The sequence below is a fragment of the Melanerpes formicivorus genome, unplaced genomic scaffold, assembly GCF_026170545.1.
Source record: "Melanerpes formicivorus ecotype bairdi unplaced genomic scaffold, bMelFor1.0.p_v2 SCAF_10, whole genome shotgun sequence".
Taxonomy (NCBI): Eukaryota; Metazoa; Chordata; class Aves; order Piciformes; family Picidae; genus Melanerpes; species Melanerpes formicivorus.
This window is the reverse complement of record NW_027142362.1, coordinates 770666-791623: the sequence shown is the minus strand read 5'-3', so window position 1 is coordinate 791623 and position 20958 is coordinate 770666. Positions and strand designations below refer to the sequence as shown.

Sequence of the window (20958 nt, the reverse complement as noted above, 5' to 3'; positions counted from 1 at the left end):
TTGCTGCAGGTCTTTGTGCTCAAGCATAAGGAGCAACAAAGGGAGAACTGCCACTTCTAGTCTGGCTGCTTCTGGGAAACATAACACACCCCTGGGAAATGCAGAAGCTCCTACATACTTGCACACTGTCTGGGGGGCATTTCTAGTTCTGAATCAAATCTGTGTGCCCCTCATTGAAAACTCTGTGCTAAGCCTGGCCCATGGCTTTTGGGGTTCTCAGCTGTCAAGTCCCACCCAGTAAATGGCTGGTGGAGAGAATTTACAGCGGTAACAGCTGTACTTCCCAGTTACACAGGATATTTTTGTTCAAGACTGCTTTGTTGCTCAGTGGCAGCAGCCTCCTGTCAGCTGCCATGTCATGAGATGCGTTTCCCAACAGAGCCACCTGATTAATGACAGCATAAACAGCTTCATGGCACTCACAGAAACCAGGCTGAATGTGTATTGCATCCAACCTAACTGCACTAGCTAGTACAATCACCACGGGCTTGATCAAAGTCCAATCCAATATTAGTACCACTTTGGAGAGGGTGCATTAAGCAATTTTGTGGATGGTTTTATTTATTTCCCGCACCCAGAAGGTTGATCTTTGTCTTTCTTAGTTCTTAAGGTCACAGCAAGAGACACTTGTGTACAGTCATCAAAGGGATTAGAGGGAGTACCAGTACTTTCCCAGAACTGATCAGGAGTCAAGACTTAGGTGAGAGAGGTGTAGTCAAGAATTTCATCCATTCATGGACCCAGACAAGACCAAGGTGGAGACAGTACTTTCTCTTTGACCAACAGACACAGCTAGAGAAGCATGCAAACTAGGGTACAGAAGACAGGAAATACAAGTCTACAGGTTTCTTAGACATACAATACAAAATCTAAATAGGAATCTAACTTTAGCCTTTTACCTTTCTCTAATTTCAAGGACAACAAAGTCTGACTAGACTGATGGACTCGATTTAGAGCAGCAGCTTTTGCTTTCCAAAAAATAAAAACATCCACACAGTTTCCCAACTTACTGGCCAGTTTTCTTATAACTAGCTGCAGTGTTTACTCTGTTTGTCTATGACAGCACAAATACTGCTGTACATGCTAGAGCCTGATGGATGATACTGTTAAAACCAGCAAGTAGATCCTCAGCATAACATGAACGTGTACCCAGCAGTCTAATTCTGGTCAGGCAGAGCCTTCATGTAAACAGTTCAGGCAAAACGGCTACACAAAAATGCATGACAACCACACAAAACCAACAAACATCTTCAACCTGCTGACTGCTCATGACCACTAACCAAAGTAGAAACACAAGGCTAATTCCCAGCTGAGAAAAGCCTTGTCAGGATAATTTAGAGAAATTCCTTGCAGAGTATAGGGGTCTGAACCTGAAATTTAAAAGGGCGTCCAGCAGAAACTCCATATCCAAATCAAATTCCAGGGTTCGAAGGACAGCATACGTGTAGTATGTACACACAGACACCCAGACCTCAGTGAGAATCAGGCTACAATGGCACCATCTCCTGCACTCACCTTCCTATCCACATTGGCAAGAACTTGATAAGAAAGTCCCAGTGTTTTCTCCAGAGCAGATCTGGTCAACGTCGAGACAGCAAAAGACAACGCATTCTGCCATGCATTTGGAGACAGCAATGTCTGTCCAGATGGGCATTACCAAAAGATGGATTTGTTCACATCAATGGATATAGACATGCAAATACATGCACAGATATATTCACATAGTTTTGCATTCATCTAACCAGGAAGGAAAAATAAACAAAGAAAGAGTCTGTGTTCCACCTAATTATTTCTCATGTTCCATGACCACAGATGTCAGACACTTCTGCAATGAAACTCCATCACAAGCTTTTAGGAAAAGCAAGGAACGTAAAGCCCATTGCATCAGCCCCTTTTCCTTCTCTGTTCTGGCAGGAAGAGTCTTCAAGAATTCCTACAAGTCACTGAGCCATGATCTTGCTTCCTTTCCTAGAAACCATGCTGGCTCTCTTATCTGTGAGGCCTGTTTACTTACCTCTACCCACTTAAACTTTCCCAAGAAATGAGGCTCTGGATCCTCTGGACACGAAACAAAGAAATGTGAATTTGCTGACTGAGCAGGACAATCCCTAGCTAAGCTTTATCACATGCCAGATGTTCCAAGGTGAGGCCAAAAGATGACCAGAATTATCCCAAAGACATCAATTCTAAGCAAATTGTGAGGTTATCACCTTTTTGAAAAGAATCAGCTGGGATTGCTGATGGGATGACTGCCTGCTCTCTGCTTCACCCTTCTCTAGTCTGCTGTCAGGGAGTAGCTAGGGCAGGTGCTGTTCAAAGGGGAAAGGGAGCTGAAGTCACAGTCTCACAGTATCGCCAAGGTTGGAAGAGACCTCGAGGATCATCGAGTCCAACCTGTCACCACAGACCTCATGACTAGACCATGGCACCAAGTGCCACATCCAATCCCCTCTTGAACACCTCCAGGGACGGTGACTCCACCACCCCCCTGGGCAGCACATTCCAATGATCAATGACTCTCTCGGTGAAGAACTTCCTCCTCACCTCCAGCCTAAACTTCCCCTGGCACAGCTTGAGACTGTGTCCCCTTGTTCTGGTGCTGGTTGCCTGGGAGAATGTGGTCAGGCAGGGAGGGGCAGTGCTCTCACTGACACAGGCACAGGACGTTGGATTTTTCTTCAAGTGGCATGACTTTTCAGGTGTATTCAGATAAATTTGCATTTAAAGTATAAATTCACTTCCACCGCATGCAACAAAGCATTTATACCACTTCTAACAGCCTAGTTGAGACCTTCAAGTAGGTGAAATTTACTCACTTTATTTACAACTCTAGCTCAAAACAGTCACAGTCAATCAGCTTGGAATCAGGAAACTATTAAATACAATTGTAACACAGAGATTGCTGCATGGCAACCATTACTCAAGTGTGGGACAGGACCTCTAAAAATAAGATTGTATTTTGAGATGCTCAAATACAGCTATGAGCACAGATCATGTAGCACAGATGTGTGACCACAGATCATCATGCCCATGGACTTTGCTGAACGTGAATACAGCACAAATCTAACTCTGAAGTGTAAACTACTGACTCCGTCCACAAAGCGAAGGTGCTTCTCTCTGACACTTGGTGGCAAACCACAGGCTGTGAATTCTTGGGTCAGCTCAAAATTTCATCACCTCTCCCACAGCAGCTGCCATTAACATTCACAGCCATGAGGTCAGTTTGTATTGGATCGTAGTTGGAACGCATTTCCTACTTCATTTGCAGCATGCTGACAAACACACACAAGATTTTCAGAGGTGCAGAGTCTTGTCACATGCCCAAATTCTTACTTGTGTTATGTGTAGCCCAATCACAACTGAAAGACTTGAAGCTTGCACTGAGGCACTGGAAGTGAGAAAAATAAAACCCAACATTCCAGAGACTTAAACTGACTTTCAATCTATTGAGTGCATTTGGCATAGCAAAATCCTTCCAGGCCCAGACACTCTGCAAAGCAGGCTAGGTATTACACTGGGTCATGTTACCAGATGGCTAACCCAACTTGAAAGAAACACAAAACAAAACAAATGAAAATCACTGCAAGTCAAGCTTCCTTCTTCAGGGTGAGGGGGAAGGAGATTTATGCACAATTCCCAGTGCTGTTTCCTTGGTTATCACTGGCAAAATCTCATCTCTATGTTATTTAAAACTTGCTCTCAAAATTGCATTTAGTTTTGGCAGCTGCTAGACAGAAGAAATGTAAAAGTACAGTAGGCAACTGTCCTTCATTTCCTTCCCTTACTCTTACATATCCTGTGTGCAACTGGAATGCTTCTATTTGATTATCCAGTGGAGCAAATGCTACAATGAATGCAATCATGCCTTATTACCCTACATGTCTGTAGCCTATTGCACAGCTATGTACAGATGTTTTTACACAGCTTGGTTTTTTAGCTATAGGGTCTACAAAACAATAGAAACTATCTGAAATGTTTTCAAGCCAGCAAAGGATAAAGGCACTGTAAAGCCGTCGACTGGATAAAAGCCATCTATGTCTGACAGGAGGAGAGGAGAAACCTCAGAGGCTTCTCAATTGTAAATGCATCAGCTTTCTTAATATATGGCTGCAGTCTGCAGCAAACTGACTAGGCTGGAATGTGTAAATGGAGGTAAAAATAAAGGCGCAAGCAGTGGAAAGAAGAAACACAAACCTCTAGCCTGTTGAGGGGTTAAATCATTATTTTACTGACCTGAAGAACTGGCTGCTGCCCAAAGAAGCTGAGCTTCCCCTGGGAAGGCCCAAGAAGAGGTAGCATTGCCTCCAGCTGAGTGAGGGGTCTGGACTGAGACTCCAGAGCTGTCACTTAGCTCCCAGCCAGCTCTGTCCTTTGGCATGTCCCTTCCCATCTTTAGGCTTCATTTCCTTGCTCAGTACAATAGCAATAACAGCTCTGATCTCTTCAGTAAAGAGATCTGAATTTTACTGAAAGCCCTGTTTACAAATTAATTTCCTTCTCCTCTCAAGTAATTCTGTTTTACAAGTTAAATAAATTGCAAACCCCCCTCACTGTACTGTTTAATGGCACAGGTCTATCAGGGAGGCACTGTGAATTACTGGGTAAGGCACTGAATTGAAAGTCAGGGTGTGCCAAATCTGTTCCCTGCTCGTGGATATAAAACAATTAGCAACTGCTTTTATGACTCCCATGTTCCTCCAGTCCACCTGGTCTGAAGCATGATGTAGACAAAATCCTGCTTTTTGCTGCAGAGACTCTTGGGTTGGCATTTTCAGCTCAGACAACAATAGCAAGGAATGGGTTATTTATGGTGTACTGAGAGTGGGTTTGACACTGTGAAATACAAACATCATTTCTCTTTCCACAGCTTTATACTGGAAAAGGAGGATGCAGGATGAGCTACAGAAGCACAGGGGAAGATTTGATTTGTTTTACATTCATTCTTGTGAGAATCCCCCAGAAAAAACAAATCCTCAGCAAGGAGCTGGGGCATGAAGCTGGTGAAGCAGCGCAGAAAGCATGTAAAATCTGCACTCTGCAAGTCTCCCTAACATGGATGAGGTGAGAGACAACAGCAGAAATGCTATAAATCCCAAAAGACAGAAATAGTCTGTCCACAAACCTAGTATGAGATTGTTCTGCTCATGTCTGCCTCAAAGGCTTTTCAGCTACACACACACAGTAGCAAAGAGCAGTTCCAGAGCTTTTCTTGACAGTTGTTTGGCAGCATGTGTTCAGCTGGACATCAATTAAGCTTCTGATTCAGCAGAAGAAACAGTCTAAGAGGTTCCTGGAGTGTATGGAAGATAACTTCCTGACACAGATGGTACATGAGCCTACCAGGGGAGGTGCCTTACTAGACCTACAGTTTACAAACAGGGAAGGACTGGTGGGTGATGTGGTGGTCAGAAGTCACCCTGAGCTTGGCGATCATGACTTTATAGAATTCTCAATTCTTGGTGAAGTAAGGAGGGGGTCAGTAAAACCACTGCTGTGGAGTTCCAGAGGGCAGACTTCAGACTGTTCAGGACACTGGTTAAGAGTGTCCCTTGAGAGACAGTCCTGGAGGGCAAAGGTCCAGGAACGCTGGACACTTCAAAAAGGAAGTCGCAGATGTGCAGGGGCAAGCTGTCCCTATAAAACAAACTGCTGGGGAAGACAACTGGCTGGACTAAACAGGGAGCTCTTGCAGGGGCTCAGGAAAAAAAAAAGGAAAAAGGAAGAGTTTGGAAAGAGTGACAAGCAACTCAAGACACTATAGGGATCTAGGCAGGTCATGCAGAGAAAACATCAGAAAGGCAAAAGCTCAGCTAGAACTCAACCTGGCCACTGCCCTGAGGGAGAGCAAAAAAGATTTTCACAAATACATTAACAACAAAAAGAAAGCCAAGGAAAATGTCCACCCTTTTATTTGATGCAGGGGAAAACATTGCTGTCACAGAATATATCTGGTTGGAAGAGACCTCAAAGACAATCCAGTCCAACCCTTGACCCAGCACTGAAGGGTCAACACTAAACCATGTCCCTAAGCACCAGCTCCACACACCGCATTGGAACAGGCTGCCCAGGGAGGTGGTGGAGTCACCATCCCTGGATGGGTTAAAGAAGAGTGTAAATGTGGTGCCTCAGGATATAGTTTAGTGGTCATGGTAGTTGGGTTATGGTTGGACTTGCTCTGAAAGGTCTTTTCCAACCTTAATGATTCTACAATTAAAAAACGTGTATTTCTGGTTAGTTTTTCCTGTGTGCTAGCCTGGAAGCTTAATGAATTGCTTCTGAGGAACACTAGCATACAAATTCATTGGCAACTGATAGTTAAAAGAGTTAAAACAAATTCTTCCCCCACAGTGATGGCATGTCAAAACCTCAGGCACAAGAAGAGGGGGAGGGGTAAAAAGATTTCCAAGGGAACATCTTCTGTGGGTATCTGCCCTTTAAGTTAGGAGACTGAAATTCCCAGGTGCTTGTGTACATGCCTATATAATTTCACACAGACAAATGACCCTGGAGTGGAATGCAGGACATGTTTGCACCTGTACCACACTGCACAATGACTTAACACATAAAGTGAGTTATGACATGGAGTATCAGAATAAATATCAACAAAGTCATGGCAAATACACCTTTTAATAAAGGCAACAGAAAGGAGTTTAGTTGCACACCAATTTGACATTAGGCTAAGATTTGGTTTGGACTCTTAGATACCTGATAGGTACCTAGATACCTGTAGCTTGGTGAGTTTTCTGAAGATGCCTTCCATTCAAAGGATCAACACCTACCTTGTACAACGATGAGATGTGACTGCCTGAAGGGTATTTACTCAGACAGACGTTGCCTGGTCAACAGCAGCATTTTAGACAGGTCTCTTGTCTTTGTCAAAACACATTGCCATGAAACATTAATAAAGCTATAAAAGAAGGTAATATTTTCAAGATAAGCTTACACAACCTGCATCAACCTTGGGGCAAGCCACAATAAAGAAGACAAAAACTCTGGCATAAAGCCTGAGCAGGTTTGGGTGAGCAATAAGAAAAGCAGGATGTGAAGACACACTAACAACCAAAAGCAGGGCGGTAAGCTGAGGAGAAGATTTTGGCCCTGCTGTATTACGGTTGACAAAGATTATGTGTGGATTTCGGCAAGCCAGCCCAAATAATTAAGAGCATTAATTACCAATAGCAGTTTGCTGGTGCAGGAAATGAAAGGCCAGGTACAGACCAGGAAGTGTGTTATTCCTCCCAGCTGACAGTGTTTAGTTCCAAATTACCAACAAGAAACTAGCTTCAAACACACACCACCACTGTGAGGCCTAATGTTTTATCTTGTGGGATGGATGCTTACTGAGAAGACAGAGAGACAGATAAATAACTGGAAAACAGAAGTGTTTGAAACACATTTGGGGGCTACAAGAAAAGAATGATGTATAGAGGAGAGCTAATAAGGAATTGCTGGAGGTTTATGAAGAACAAAGTGCAGTAAACATAGGGAAATTCCATGACCTCAGCGGGCAAGCCATGTGGTTAGCGTGATGGAAGACAGACCATTCAAGGCTCTCTGGGGAGAGCAGCTCATGTCCAGGCCCAGGCAAACAAAGAAAAGACGAAGAACAAAATGTTGCAAGAGCTTCTAAGAGATTTGAACTACCATGAAGAGTAAGAGACCCTTGGCCAAAAGGCATGGAAAGCAGGTTAATCGTGAGAGGAACCAAGGGTCTGTGACACTTGAGAACTAGGGACTGGAAACAAATGGAAGAGGGAACAACGACAAACGTACAGAAAATCTGTCACTAACCCTCCCACCACTAAATGCTTCCATTTAATTATGCAAGTTAATTCTTGCCCCAAAGACATGAAACAACAGAGAGGGGATGAAGAAAAATTTGAGATAACTAGAAATCGAGTCAATAGCACTCATGGAGAGCATTTCAAGAACAGACCAGACTGATCAAATTCTATAAAGAGACCGTACAAGCTCTGAACTAAGGACAGCATCTATCATTTGGCTCCAGCATCTATCATTTGGCTCCTGCATCTCTCCCAGAAAGACAGTCATTTCTCAGCTAAGGACACCAACAATCCAACACTGTATGGAATGAAGAAAGACAAACCTTAACAAGACCACTGAGCCACAAAACAAACCCAAAGGCAAATGATATTCAAATGCTCTACTTTCCATAAAAATAAAAGCAGAGCAAAGGTGATACCAATGCTTGACTCAACCAACTCATTGTACACATATTAAGTTTTCATGTAATTCAATGCAGAAGTTAATTGCATCAACTATAAATATTCAGTCTGTTAGAACTGGCATGCCCAGCTTGTTTATTTTTTACTGACTGGATGGAGAGAATAGATTGTGCATACGTTTCTTTGTATTTGGTTTGACTTGTCTTTCCCAAAGCAGACTGCTCAGACTGTGGTTTCTCCTGGGTTTTGTTTTCTGGCTCTCACAAGCTACTGCTTCTTTGCAAGACTTTTAAATACGCCAGTGATTGTGTCAGTTTAACAGACATCTCCACTGGCTTTCAAAAAGGACCCACAGGACCATCCTCAGGACATCAGGCCTTCCAAAGATGGCCTCAGGTACCCTAAACAACTCATCCATTTAGAAAAAAGCTCGGTCAGCTTTTTGATGGAGTTCCCAAAGGAGGGTTGGGTGTCTCAGACAACACACAACAGGACCAGGGCCCTGACCCCTCTGAAATCAACAACAAAATCCTCACATGGAATCCAGTGTCAGCAGGATTCCCCTCCAGTCTCCAGTTCTGATCTTGCAAACAGCTGAACACAGATGAAGCCTGACTGAAGCTGTGTGTCTGACACAAGAGAGAAGGAAAAGTGCACACAAACCCCGAAGTGAGGAAGAGCAAGGGTTACAGCAGCAGCACTTCCTGATCACTGGAGGGGCTGTGCTCATCCCAGTGCTTCTAATGAAACGTGTGCAATCTTACATTACACTCGCTTGGCACGCAAGCTTTCAGTGGGAAATCGGAAGAAGAGAGATTGCTAGCTGGTGAAAAGAAATTGGAAGGCTGTTGTGGGTAGGGTGGGGCCTGAGAGATGGTAGTGATGAATATGCCCAATAGCACACTTCTGCACTGTCTGGGTTGTGCAGCCAAGCATTTATTACCTAGCAACCAAAAGGCAAGGGAAAAAGTCTTCCACTGCACTTACCATGGCTCCCTTTGGCTTCATAAAGCCAGCAGCCCGATTCTCCATTGCCTTACACAGCTTCAAGTGACAAAAATCTGCAGTGCTGCGAGGGCCCGCTCTTCCACAAACACTAAATCAGCCTGACAGTGTTTCTTTAAGGAACATTTTAACCTACAGTATGTTAATTTTAATACATTAAAATCTGTTTGACTTTGGTCTGAAGGACAGTCCCAGCAAGGCTTTTCCTAAAGCCAAGCACTGCTTCTCTAATGAATTGTTTTAAGCAGCAGGTATTTCTATTTACTCTGGCACCAAATAAAAACCCGCCCTGGAATACACAGAAACATTCAACGCGAACCACTATGGAAAGTGTTTTTAATGTGAGAATTCCTTTTCTTTTCCACTCATAGCAAACCAGCTAGCCTTTTCCCTTTCCTTGGGGACTGATCTTCTGTTGTGACACTGTTAGGGGACTGGAATCAGTATTATACAGGGAGGAAGATTTTAATGAACAGTACACAGTACAGGCAGGACCAACCAAAACTGCTACTTGCTGTGGACAGTAGACCACCACACCATGCAAGCAAATGGCCATGGAAAAGGTAAAAATGTACAGCCCTCTACTCATGTGCTCTATCTGGAGTAGAAAAAGGATGAAAATTACTCTGAGACTGCACAGCCTGGACATATTTTGAAACACTTTAGGATGATAAATTCGTAAGAAAGCAAGGAAGACAGCAAGATATGAACAGAACAGCAGGCAGAGAAATATCATCCGTGCAGTCACCCAGTAGTGTAGTGGCACAACCCAAACCTTAATTCCCCACTTTACACACTGGTGTTTGGAAGACTCAAGAAAAAGAACACAAATTATGGAAGCATTTCTAACCTTCAAGACCTTCAGAAAGTTATCTTTGAGCCCTTTAATTAAAGCCAGCTAGGAGATGGGAATGTTTTTCACAAGACATTGATTCCCTTGTGGAAACAGCCTGGAAAACTGTTTCTCAATCACCTCTGCTCTGATGCTTAGCTTTCTCCAGGCAGCTATTCCTTCAGTGAAACCTGCCCATCTGCAGCACACACACTATACTCTGCTTTCTTTTCCCCGACATCAAGCCACAGAAAAGCACATGTGACTGCAGCAGAGGTAAAGACTTTTTTAACCAGGGCAATTTAAGGATATTTAAGACATTCTCATTTTCCATTTCCCAATTCAACACTGCCTCCACTTTTATTATTAGCTGAATACAGGGAAGCTTCAGCTTGGATCTGGGGTAACATGTACACTGAGGAATCAAGGCCAAACTTTGCCTTGAAATATGCCGTATCATTCCTAACTAACCATAAAGCTGCTTATTTGGCACCAGCAGTGGAAATATTGAAGGAAAGGGGCATTCTCAATCTGCTTATGTCACAGAAAGGTTGGATTCTGACAACGTGCAAGGCTCCAAGCTGCAGCCCGATATTAATAGCTAGACATTAAACTCTCAATTTGGTTGGCTCAGAGGCAGCTCAATTGGAACATAGATTTTTCTGCAGGAAACAGCAGATCTGGTCAGAGTCACATCGCAAGAGATGGGTCTGAAACAGCAGCAGCCTGCAAATATTTTGCTTGGTGTGTGACGAGGCTGTGTGGCACGAAGGGAACTTGCCCTACTCAAATCACAGAGCAAACAGGAGGTCCTGCGACTGAGCTACTGAAACACAGTTGTTGCAAATGCATTGGATATAATTTGCCTGCTGTCCATCTCCTTTCAAATCGACTCATTCTTAGGGCTAACTTATGCACCCAGCTGGGGCAACAAGCAGCAACAAACCATTTCTTAAATAAAAGTGTTTGTTTCTTGATGCAGCCAGTGGGTACCACCCCACAAAGACATCCCCACATATTTTCACCATTTTTGAGCTTGTTTCAGCCATTATGTAACCTTCCACATTACCTTGGCAGCTGGGCCAAGAAAATTTGAATGAAGTCCCCAGAGCGACTGGTTTCGGCGAGGGGCCCCTGCCAGATTACAAATACAAACCTCCTGCTGCTATTTTCTCTCGGTGTCTGCATGGCAGGCAAAGATTCCAGACATGTTTTTCAATATGGATCTTTTTGAGCACAAATGAACACCTCTTATAAGCCATTTAAACTTCATAATCCCACTTCTGAACAATGGCTGGGCCTCAATACTTCCACCAGGGAAAGGTCTGCTTCTGTATTTCTCACAACATAAAGAAAAGCACTATCACTAAAGAATCTGTTACCTACTGCTCTCTGCATCATCTTTTTTCAGTAGACACAAGCTAATAGATTCTTTACAGTCTCTCAAACGTCACTAAGCAAGATCAGTGCTGCATCATATACCCAAGGACATCCCATTGCTTTATATGGAGAACGGTGGCAGTGCTATAGCCTCGGCATCACTGTCAAGACAAATATATGCCCACTCTGGACTAGTTTCTTGCTTTTGCAGACAGCCTTAATGATTTGGAGGGGACTATCTGGGGGCTGGAGTGAGGAACAGGAATCTGCTAACAATAATTCTTCATAAGCCAGTATGCATCAGTCTACTTTGCTGCACTTATCTCAAGCCCAAGTAAATGTCATGCTACTTTGCTACCTATGTAATTCATGTATATAGAGAGGGCACAGAATGGTGGCCATTACAAACCTATCTCTCTACAACTGACAACTCTTTTCCCCTGTTCTAAGGAGAACATAGTTAAAATATAGTACTGTCAACACTAACCATTTTCTCAAACTAGCTGCATGCCACAGAACTGCATTCCTTATTCTCCCTCTACTATGACACATATGCAAACAAGACAAGGCTGAATTCTATTCTGGTCTAACATCTGTAACATGAATGGATATGGGCTAAGTTTCATCAGTAAAGAACAAATCACATACCACCAATACACACCAATTTCATACTGCACCGCTGCATTCCTTATTAACAACATGAAGACCTGAGGAACTAGGTATCTTCTTCAGGCTCTCCCTGCAGTCACTACATATAAGAAGTGTTTCTCAAGGCAGACATGGATGAGATAGCAGAGCATGGGGCTTCATTCAGGTTGCAGCCCTAGCAGAATAGCTCCTCATTTCATGGTTTTAAAGAAATCCATGATGCTGCTAGTGTAGACAACACAAAGGTAAGGGCCTGCCTTATAGATGGTTGAAACAGCTGCAGTAACTCACCATCTTAGGTACAGGCAATAATGCTTGGAGTGTGGCAAAATACTTATTTCAGTAGTGTTTAAGAAATTATGCTATCATATAATGGAGGATTTCACCTTTACTCAGGGACAAGGCACACTGCCTTAGGATTGAGTCAACAGAAACAGCAGGGCAAAGAAAATGACTAAGTGAAGATGTCAGTACTTTACTGCCACATAATGAAACTCTCAGGGGAGAAGGAAGGAAAAGCAGGACTGAAGAGACCAAAGAGACCAGACTGGGTTTGTCCCAGGAACATTCACCTTCTAAATATCTTGGAAAAGCTATCCTGGAAAGAGTAACAAATGAGTTTAATCTTTATTGCTCTGATGTTCCACTTTCTCTATGGCAGGCACAGCCTGCAGCAAGTCCTAGCCCAAGAAAGTGCTTGGGTAGTGCAAGAACAGAAAAGAAGTCATAATAATATTTCCTTAGTCATGCTGTCTATGGTAACATAATTCCCTGGATGGAGATCCTCAACAATGCTGACTTTAAAAATGGAAAGAGCCCTGACCTTAGTCAATATATGTATTCCATCAGCTTTCCTTTTATTTCTGCCCCCTGCCCCCCCCCCCCTTTGTCTTTGTCTCTTAGCACAGCCATCTCCAGGTGCAGGCAGATAGCATAAGAGCCTTCCTCAGTGGAAGTGTGCTTTCCACTGGACAGAGAGTAAATACAACTTGAGGGATTCCAACTGGAAAAAAACACTTGGATGTAGGGACCAGTCCTTGCTCATGTTTGAAAAGAAAATGTATGTCTTTTTCAGTTGTTTCATTCTTTCACCTGATCAGTCTCCACAACACAGAAGGGGAAGGATCTGCACTCTGAGATCAGACTTCTGTATGCAGCTTTAGAACTCCTGCTGAAGGCACTTTCCTCCATGCTTTCCATCACCCACTACTGCCAGCATAGCAACCCTTCATCTGTGTCTCTCTGAACACTGGAGTGTGAGATCAGCTGAAAATCAGGATCAATTCCAAGTTGACCACTTGACTTTGAGGCAAGTCTAAAAAAAGAGTCACGCAGTCATCACAGAGAGGATGTTGAGCTATGCCTCCAAACACTGCTGCTACTGTGGTGATTAAAAAAAAAACCCAACAAACAAGAAAAGATAGAGTGAAGGGTACTGATACCTAAGTTAAAAATCAATAAATAAACTATGTATTTAATGTGTAGGATGTAAGGACCCTGTGTACCCAGGGTTTAGGTAAGATTAAAGTCAGTTAGGAAGTAGGAGGCAGAAAACATTTAACTTGGCTTTCCTACAATGAAATATTCTTCTCTGGTGTCTGGGTGCCAGTTTGATCTGGGAGCATTACACAGGTACTTACAATTGGAAATATGTCCATCAGTTAGCAATTTCTTGGTTTAGGTGAGAGAGAACTGAAAGGAGCATTACACAGACATACCAAAAGACGGTCCCTTAATCTCCAGTTATCTAATCCTACATCCATCGCAAAGCTTCTGAACTCAGACCTCCAGTGCTTAGAAGGGGTTAATGTTTAATGGCTTATTTATACTTCACACTCTGATCAACTAATCCATATTTGCATCACAGAGGTGCACAGAATAGCAAAAGCAACATTAGAGCAAACCAAAGAATGAAAGATTGCCAGACAGCTCCTCTTAGCACAGAGGTGGCTATCAAAATACCCTCCTCTACTTCTTTGACTTACCCACGGTATCACAAGGCTCGTCTTTGTGTACGCAGAAATCTGTCCTAGAAAGAAAAACAGAAGAGAAGTGAAATGTATCCTGTGCCTCCAGACCTCAGGCCAGGAAAAGGCAGTGATGCATGACTCGTGTCATGGGTGGAGAGGTCTGGGAGTTTTGTAACTGCTATGCAGTCTCCACAGTGACAACACTGATAGCAGCACTGATTGCTACTGTAAGATCACCAACAATCACAGGAATCAGCTGCATACACTACAGTCCAGTTTGACAGACTTGAGATGTAGCTTGTAAAGCACTGCCTCACTCCATGACATCAGATTTCTTCAGCAACTGGATCAACTGAACCTCTTAGTTTCACAAGAGAACTGTAACAAGGAGCAGCCACCTTGTGATGCCTCAAAAGGGGGAGGATGAGGTATGTGGGGACACTGCCAGGAGACACAGAACTGGTCACATGTACCCAGAAACTCTCAGTTCTTCAGGTTTTTTTTCTTCTTCCACTAAAACAGAGGAGGAGAAGAAAGAAGTGGGACTAAAGAGAGAGACAGATGTTGACAAGGAAGATTTTCAGGATGGCTTCAGCTAAACTTATTACAGTCAGCTTTGCCACTTCATGATTTGAATCCAACACAGCGAGATTCAGGAGACCTCATTCGGTCTCTTACTTCCCCACACCTCATCCAGTCTCCCAAGATCTCCTCAAGGCAGGAAAAGATACTACATATGCTACTGGCACCAACAAATCAACCAGGGATTCACAGAGCAGTATTAAACAGAAGTGGAATAAAAAGCCTTGAAGCTCCCCAGCTAAGCAATGACACATCATGTGAGAAGATTTGTAAATGAGATTCCTCAGGAAAGAAAAACAAGTGTGGGAGGAAAAGGATTGCATAACTAAATTAATGGTTTGAATATATTTCAGTAAGTGCTTAGACCTAAACTTTTGGGAGCTATCTTCCCCAGACCAACTTTGAAGTGCAATCCACTCTGAAGAGGGACTGGAAAAAAGCATCACATGTGCTAAAACAGTTCAGAAGTTCCTTAACCAAAGGGAAGCTGAGGAATCATAATCTTGATCATTATGGCTTTCCTCACCTTGAGAGGAGGCCAGAGAGAGAACTGTATTAGTACATTTGGAGTGTGTCATTTGAAATGCCTCAGTGCCCTGTGGGAGTTTCAGTTTAAGAGTCTGATTAGGGGAAGATTAAAAATACTTAGCGAAAGATAAATACTTAGAAACAGATAATACTTAGAGAAAAATAAAAGGGAGAGAAATATTAAAAATACTTTATTCTTGAAGAAAAATATGAAGCCAGTGTTTACAGGAAAAGGAATTTAAGGTCTGGGTCGGTGGCTGATGAACCCAAACCCTTCACACCAAGCTCCTTTGAAAGTCACAAATCAAGTTGTCAAGGGCTTGGAAGGAGAGAAACAGCAACTATCACCGGCTCTTGTTAAGCACTCATTGAAAACTAACCACACTTCAATGAGGAAAAAACGTAAGAACCATCACAGTGCTGAAAAAAACAACAGACAGGAACAAAACAAAATCGGAAGCTACAACCACACACTGGCCCAGCCTTCATTTTTCACTGCTGCCTTGCTGTGTCTCGACACCTTGGCACTCCAGCCTTTCCAAAGAAGACTAATGACAGTCTCCTGACAGAGCTGGCACAAGCACGTCTGCTTGAGTTCCCAGAGCCAGCCTGACAGAGGTTTATTTAAGGACTTATTATGTTATATAAACTGGTAAATCAAACAGATGCTTCTCTTGTGACAGCAGATAGCTGAACTATTAACACATGGCAGGAGGCCACTGCAAGAAAAGCATCTCTCTTCAGGGGCTGACCAGCACTGTAAATAAAGCATAGGAATTCTGCTCCTTGGATCTACACTGAAAGCTGTCTGGTACTTTTGGGCAGCTCCCTGTGAAATTACCACCATGCCATAAAATGAGGGGTCTCAGAAATGCTCCAGCACAACTCACAGACTCTCCTACAGAGTCAGAACAATCCTGGTCTGTGAAGCAAGCTGTGATAGTGTCTGGTCAGGGAAGGGCTTGAAACAGCAAGAAGAATGAAGCATAGCTGCTCAGTTCACTGTGTGTGGGCCTGTAAGCATGAAACCTCCTCAGCTCTTCCTTTAAACTGTCATGAACACAAGTCCAAGAGACACCATCCTTGTATTCAAAGATCTTGTATCAAAATGCTAGGCTTTAAATCATCTGGACCTATTGGAAACCTTTTACCCCAAAACTCTGTGGCCAAACAGAAAAACACATCCAAACTTTTAGACACAAAGGAGCTCGATGGATCTGTCTTCTTCAGAAGGCAAGCAGCCACCTCAACACAAGACCTATTTACTGGAACTCCTGCAGTGCCTTCCTGGCAGTCAGGCTGAAAAGGCACAAAGCTGTGGATCGCTCACACCAGTCAGGTGAGATGGCTCCGTCATGGCACTGAAACTGATCTGCTTTTAACAAGGCTTCAACCACACGTCTGTCTCTGGTGCATTTTTGAGTTTGACTGCATCTATATTTTTGAAGTGAGAGCTTCACATAAATGATATGCCAAGGATATTAAAAAAAATGTATCTTAATACTCACTGCATGTGCAGAGGTCTCTTCTAACAGAGACATGGTTTTGTTAGCAGAATCTTTTACAGAGCTATGTTGGGATAAAACTCTTATTCCAGGATCTGCAGTTCAAATCCAAGACCTGACCTTATGACATGAAGTCTTGGATAATATACTGAAATCACAGGCTGCAGCTGCAAAGCAATTTTACTCTTCACTTTCCGCCCCTGAACACGTGTTCTCACCTTCTCAGGACTTGTGACATTCTCGGTCATTAGCACTTGGGACACTGTGCAATCTCTCCTTTAGGAGACTTAAGCAAGTCCTCTAAAAAATGACAACAAGTCAGTTGTTTTGTTCAATACAAGCAAGCAGAAAAGCAGAGCTCAGAACCCCTCCTACAGTCACTCTTCCATCTGGCTCACATGAACTGGAAAAAAATACCTAACGGTGCTAAGCTGAATTCTGCAATGCAAGTCCTTCCTGTAAGAAACAGGGACAGGAGCTGAACTGTGCACCATGAATAAGGAGGATTTTGTTTAGCAGCTACTTCCCAGCATCCTTCAAATGACATCTTTTGACCAGTTTAGCCCTGTAGGGTCATAAAGCTAAAGGACAGAGGAAACTGGTAGAGTCAAAAAACTGCCAAAGAAAACTTTCCACATCCACATATACATTTAGTAGCTCTCTGTACCCAGTCTCCTCAGTGCGCATTGAATCCCTTCATTTGCCCATTTAATGGGAAGGCAAAGGTCCAGACCTTTGGAGGAACATGAAAGGGAGGAGCAGGCTGCAAATGGAATAACTACACCAGTGTGTCAGCCTCCCCCCCAAGTCTTTGCTTAATGACAACTCTGAATTTTGTTCCTGTCGGCTTTGTGTAATTCTTTGCTTTGCTATCCCATCACCTAGAGTCTCATAGGTGACCCATAGATCTACAGTCAAGCGATGGGGAGGACATCACCATGTCTGACGATTTCCTAGCAAATGCAACGGCAGAGTATCAAGACTAGCTCCTAAGGTCATTAAGATACAGACTCTGCAGACAAAGGTTATTCTGGTCAGCTGCCCAGTAAAACACAAAGCACATCACCCAGTGATGACAGAGATGTGAGTTTGTGCAAGATCTAAAGCAGAATCTGAACGAGGAAAGTCTGATGCCTACAGTGACCACAACACTGTACTCAGGCCTTCAGAGCTGTTATTATTCCTACTGTCTCACACATTTACTGAGCTGGACAATGGTACATCCTGTTTCACAGACATAGTTGCTTCGTACCTGGGACAATCTGCTGGATATTATTAACATCCCACAGGAGGGATATTTGCCACCTAGATGATCTACTGCTGCAGACAAATGGTTATATGCAGAACATCAGTTAGGGCTGAAGTTTCAAAAGGCAAGCAAGCCTCGGTGTTTAAAGTGAACACAGTCAGATTGAAACTGGAGGGATTTCTTCAGAGGCTGACCCCAAAGAATCTGTTTGTAGTCCTAAGGCAGCTGCAGCTGCTGAAAATTCAGCTTCTGCTTTTTCTGGCACAATTGCTTGTGCTGCACATGCTGTTGTTCCCATATCCTCTACCACTGGTCCATCTGTACAGTCTGGGGAGGGTCCAGGGACACACACACATATTTCCAAAGCCAAAAGCAGAAAAACCTCATTTCCCTGAAGCAGGAATTGGGCTGCTGGGCCCGAAGGCTTCCAAGCGTTGCAGCATCCTCTCTGCAGCAGAAGCAGGATGGGTTAAGGATGACAAGATGCAGCAAGAAGGACGGAAAGACTACAGGTACACACAGAGGCCCTATCAGCCAGGAAAAACACTGCTCTTGTGCACAGCAAAGTGATCCCTGGCCCGAGCTTTCCCACAGAATCTGAAACTAGTTTCTGACCCAACCAAGCCTGTACTTCTTTAGCCATTCTGACTGCAAACCCCTGCAAATCTACTATACAATTCTTCCTACAAATTCTTTCTACAATCCTCCCTCAGACACCTCAGTCCAACTCACTTAGCCTGATATTATGCATTCAATTTTATAAGCTACAGAGAGACTGCACAGATGAAATCCTCTGCTCTTTCCCTCCACCCCATGCTTATAACACATCAGAAAAGATTCTCTCTGCCTCACTTGTCATGCAGGACAAATGGATGCCCAGATGAGTTTAACAAAAATGCTAGTTATTTATTTAGGCCCAGATCCAATGGAACACATGCTTAACTATAACCAGGATGTGCAGCCCACTGACTTCAAAGGAACTACTCACCCTGTCTAAAATGTTAAGTATCTGCTGAAGTGCTTGGTTGGACTACAGTGAATACAGAGGAGAGAGGAGGATTTGGGGAACTGCACATATGTCTGCAAAGGTGCATTCTTCGGACCTCTGCTGGCCCCATGCCCTGCTCACCAGCTCTTTTACTGAACACTCATCAAAATCCCATAGATAGTTTACAATGTGGCTATGAACACAACAGATCAGAATGGCAGGTTTTGCAAAAAACATGTATTTGTACTTACACTGTTGGCAGACACAAAAGGGTGAAAGAGGTGAGTAATACTGAACCGCAGTACAGACATTTCCTGTCTCAGACTGGGGAAGAGGGGATAGGAAGTAGTGTTGTGGTGTTTTTCTAACACAGAGCACCCATCTCACACTATATTTTTGTACTCACTTCAGTCATTCAGAGATCACTTCTGTAACAATGCATTCTGCATTTACACCTTAAAGTATGTGATCAACTTAAAAGACCATGGATTTGCTATTCAGAATTTCTGGTAACTGTGAGCAACATGGGACTGGCACTGTTCTGTGAGGTTGATTGAGCTCAGGTAGTAAAGTTGAGAGGAAAACACTACAGGTTCATAGGGACAACACTCTTTCTGCTTATTTCATCTGGGCCATACATGGATGTGTTTGATACATCAACAAGTACAGAGCTATGGGTTGAAAGGAATTTTGCTCAAGTATTCATACACAGATCATTTCACACCTGAAATTCAGCAGTTTACAAAAGCACAAGCAATTGAAGATTCACTCTGTTATGATAACGGAGGAATGTTCAAGTGGTTATTTCCTAGGGCAAAGAGAAGGAGAGAATTTAGTTTATGGTATTCATCTCATTTTCTTTAGGTGATAAATCCCTCATCAGCTCCCTACTACTGACACACTGTCTGCTCCTCTCAGACTGTTTAGTCGATTCAAACCTAATTACACACAGAACACTTGTCCTCAGCTGTGTTCTCAGTTCCACAGCTACTTTCTCTAGGAAGAGAGGCTTATTCTCCAAAACCCCACCTGATTTTTTCATTGATACCAGCTGCTGTGAGAAAAAAATATCACTGGTGTTCCAGCCATGTCTTCCCTGTGTCTTGACTATGACTAGGTGATCATGGCTTGACTATGGCTATAGTGCCCAGGGAGGTGGTTGAGTCACCGTCCCTGGAGGCGTTCAAGGGGAGATTGGACGTGGCACTTGGTGCCATGGTCTAGTCATGGGGTCTGTGTTGATAGGTTGGACTCGATGATCCTCGAGGTCCTTTCCAACCTAAGTGATACTGTGATACTGTGATACTGTGATACTGTGACCATGACTATGACTGCTCTGGTTCAAGAGGAGAGAAGCTCTTGCACGACCTTGTTAAACATACACAGAAACATGACAAATCACTTTCACCTGAGGCTTCTGCAAATGCATCATCATCAACAGAATAATTTCTTGTATTTCTGCTAGACTAGATAATCCCATTGCTGACTATGGGCCATTATTGGGGGGAATAAACCAACAGATCAGACCATACTATACCTGGTTACAAAAACAGCAGCATCCACAGGAGGGGTGTCATCCCTTGCACCAGGAACCTGGTTGTTACCAAGGTATTTTGCCCCACCATACTCTTCATTTTGCCATTGACAAAAGCTCTCCAGAGACCTCTCTCCATGATGCCCAATAGACAACTTTGCCTTTTGGGTAAAAAAACAAAAAAAGAAAAAGAAAGAAGGGTATAAAAGATGAAGTATCAGTCGTAGTCTTTACACAAAGCATCAGACTTCTGATGAAACATCAGAGGCTCAAAGATACAGATGTGAAAGAACTGAAAGCGTGCAGCCAGCTTCCTCTGAACTGGAGCAGGGACCTCAGAGTTCACACTGACTTCTGTCATTTGGTCTACAGAACAAACTTCATCAGCTGGCAGCAGTCATAAGGTCCTAACACAGCACACCCACACTACATTCAGCCTGCAGGTTATATATTTGACACCAGAGCCATACAATTTTTCATATTTGTGACAGTTAACTCCTGAGACTGGTTCACAACTATAAGCAGGCAAAGATTTACTGGGAAGGGTAAAT

At 43.3% G+C, this 20958-nt stretch overlaps 1 protein-coding gene across 4 annotated transcripts in view; it reads right to left on the bottom strand.

Moving 5' to 3' along the window:
* Positions 1-20958, bottom strand: part of ADAMTS17 (ADAM metallopeptidase with thrombospondin type 1 motif 17) — a 187410-nt gene that overhangs the window by 115860 nt on the left and 50592 nt on the right. For all 4 annotated transcript variants that reach the window (XM_068143316.1, XM_068143312.1, XM_068143313.1 and 1 more), the window contains 2 exons: positions 20411-20568; positions 14037-14080 (listed from right to left, as the gene is read on the bottom strand). In XM_068143316.1, coding sequence (XP_067999417.1) covers positions 14037-14080; positions 20411-20568 — 202 coding nt within the window. The remainder of the gene's footprint in view (positions 1-14036; positions 14081-20410; positions 20569-20958) is intronic.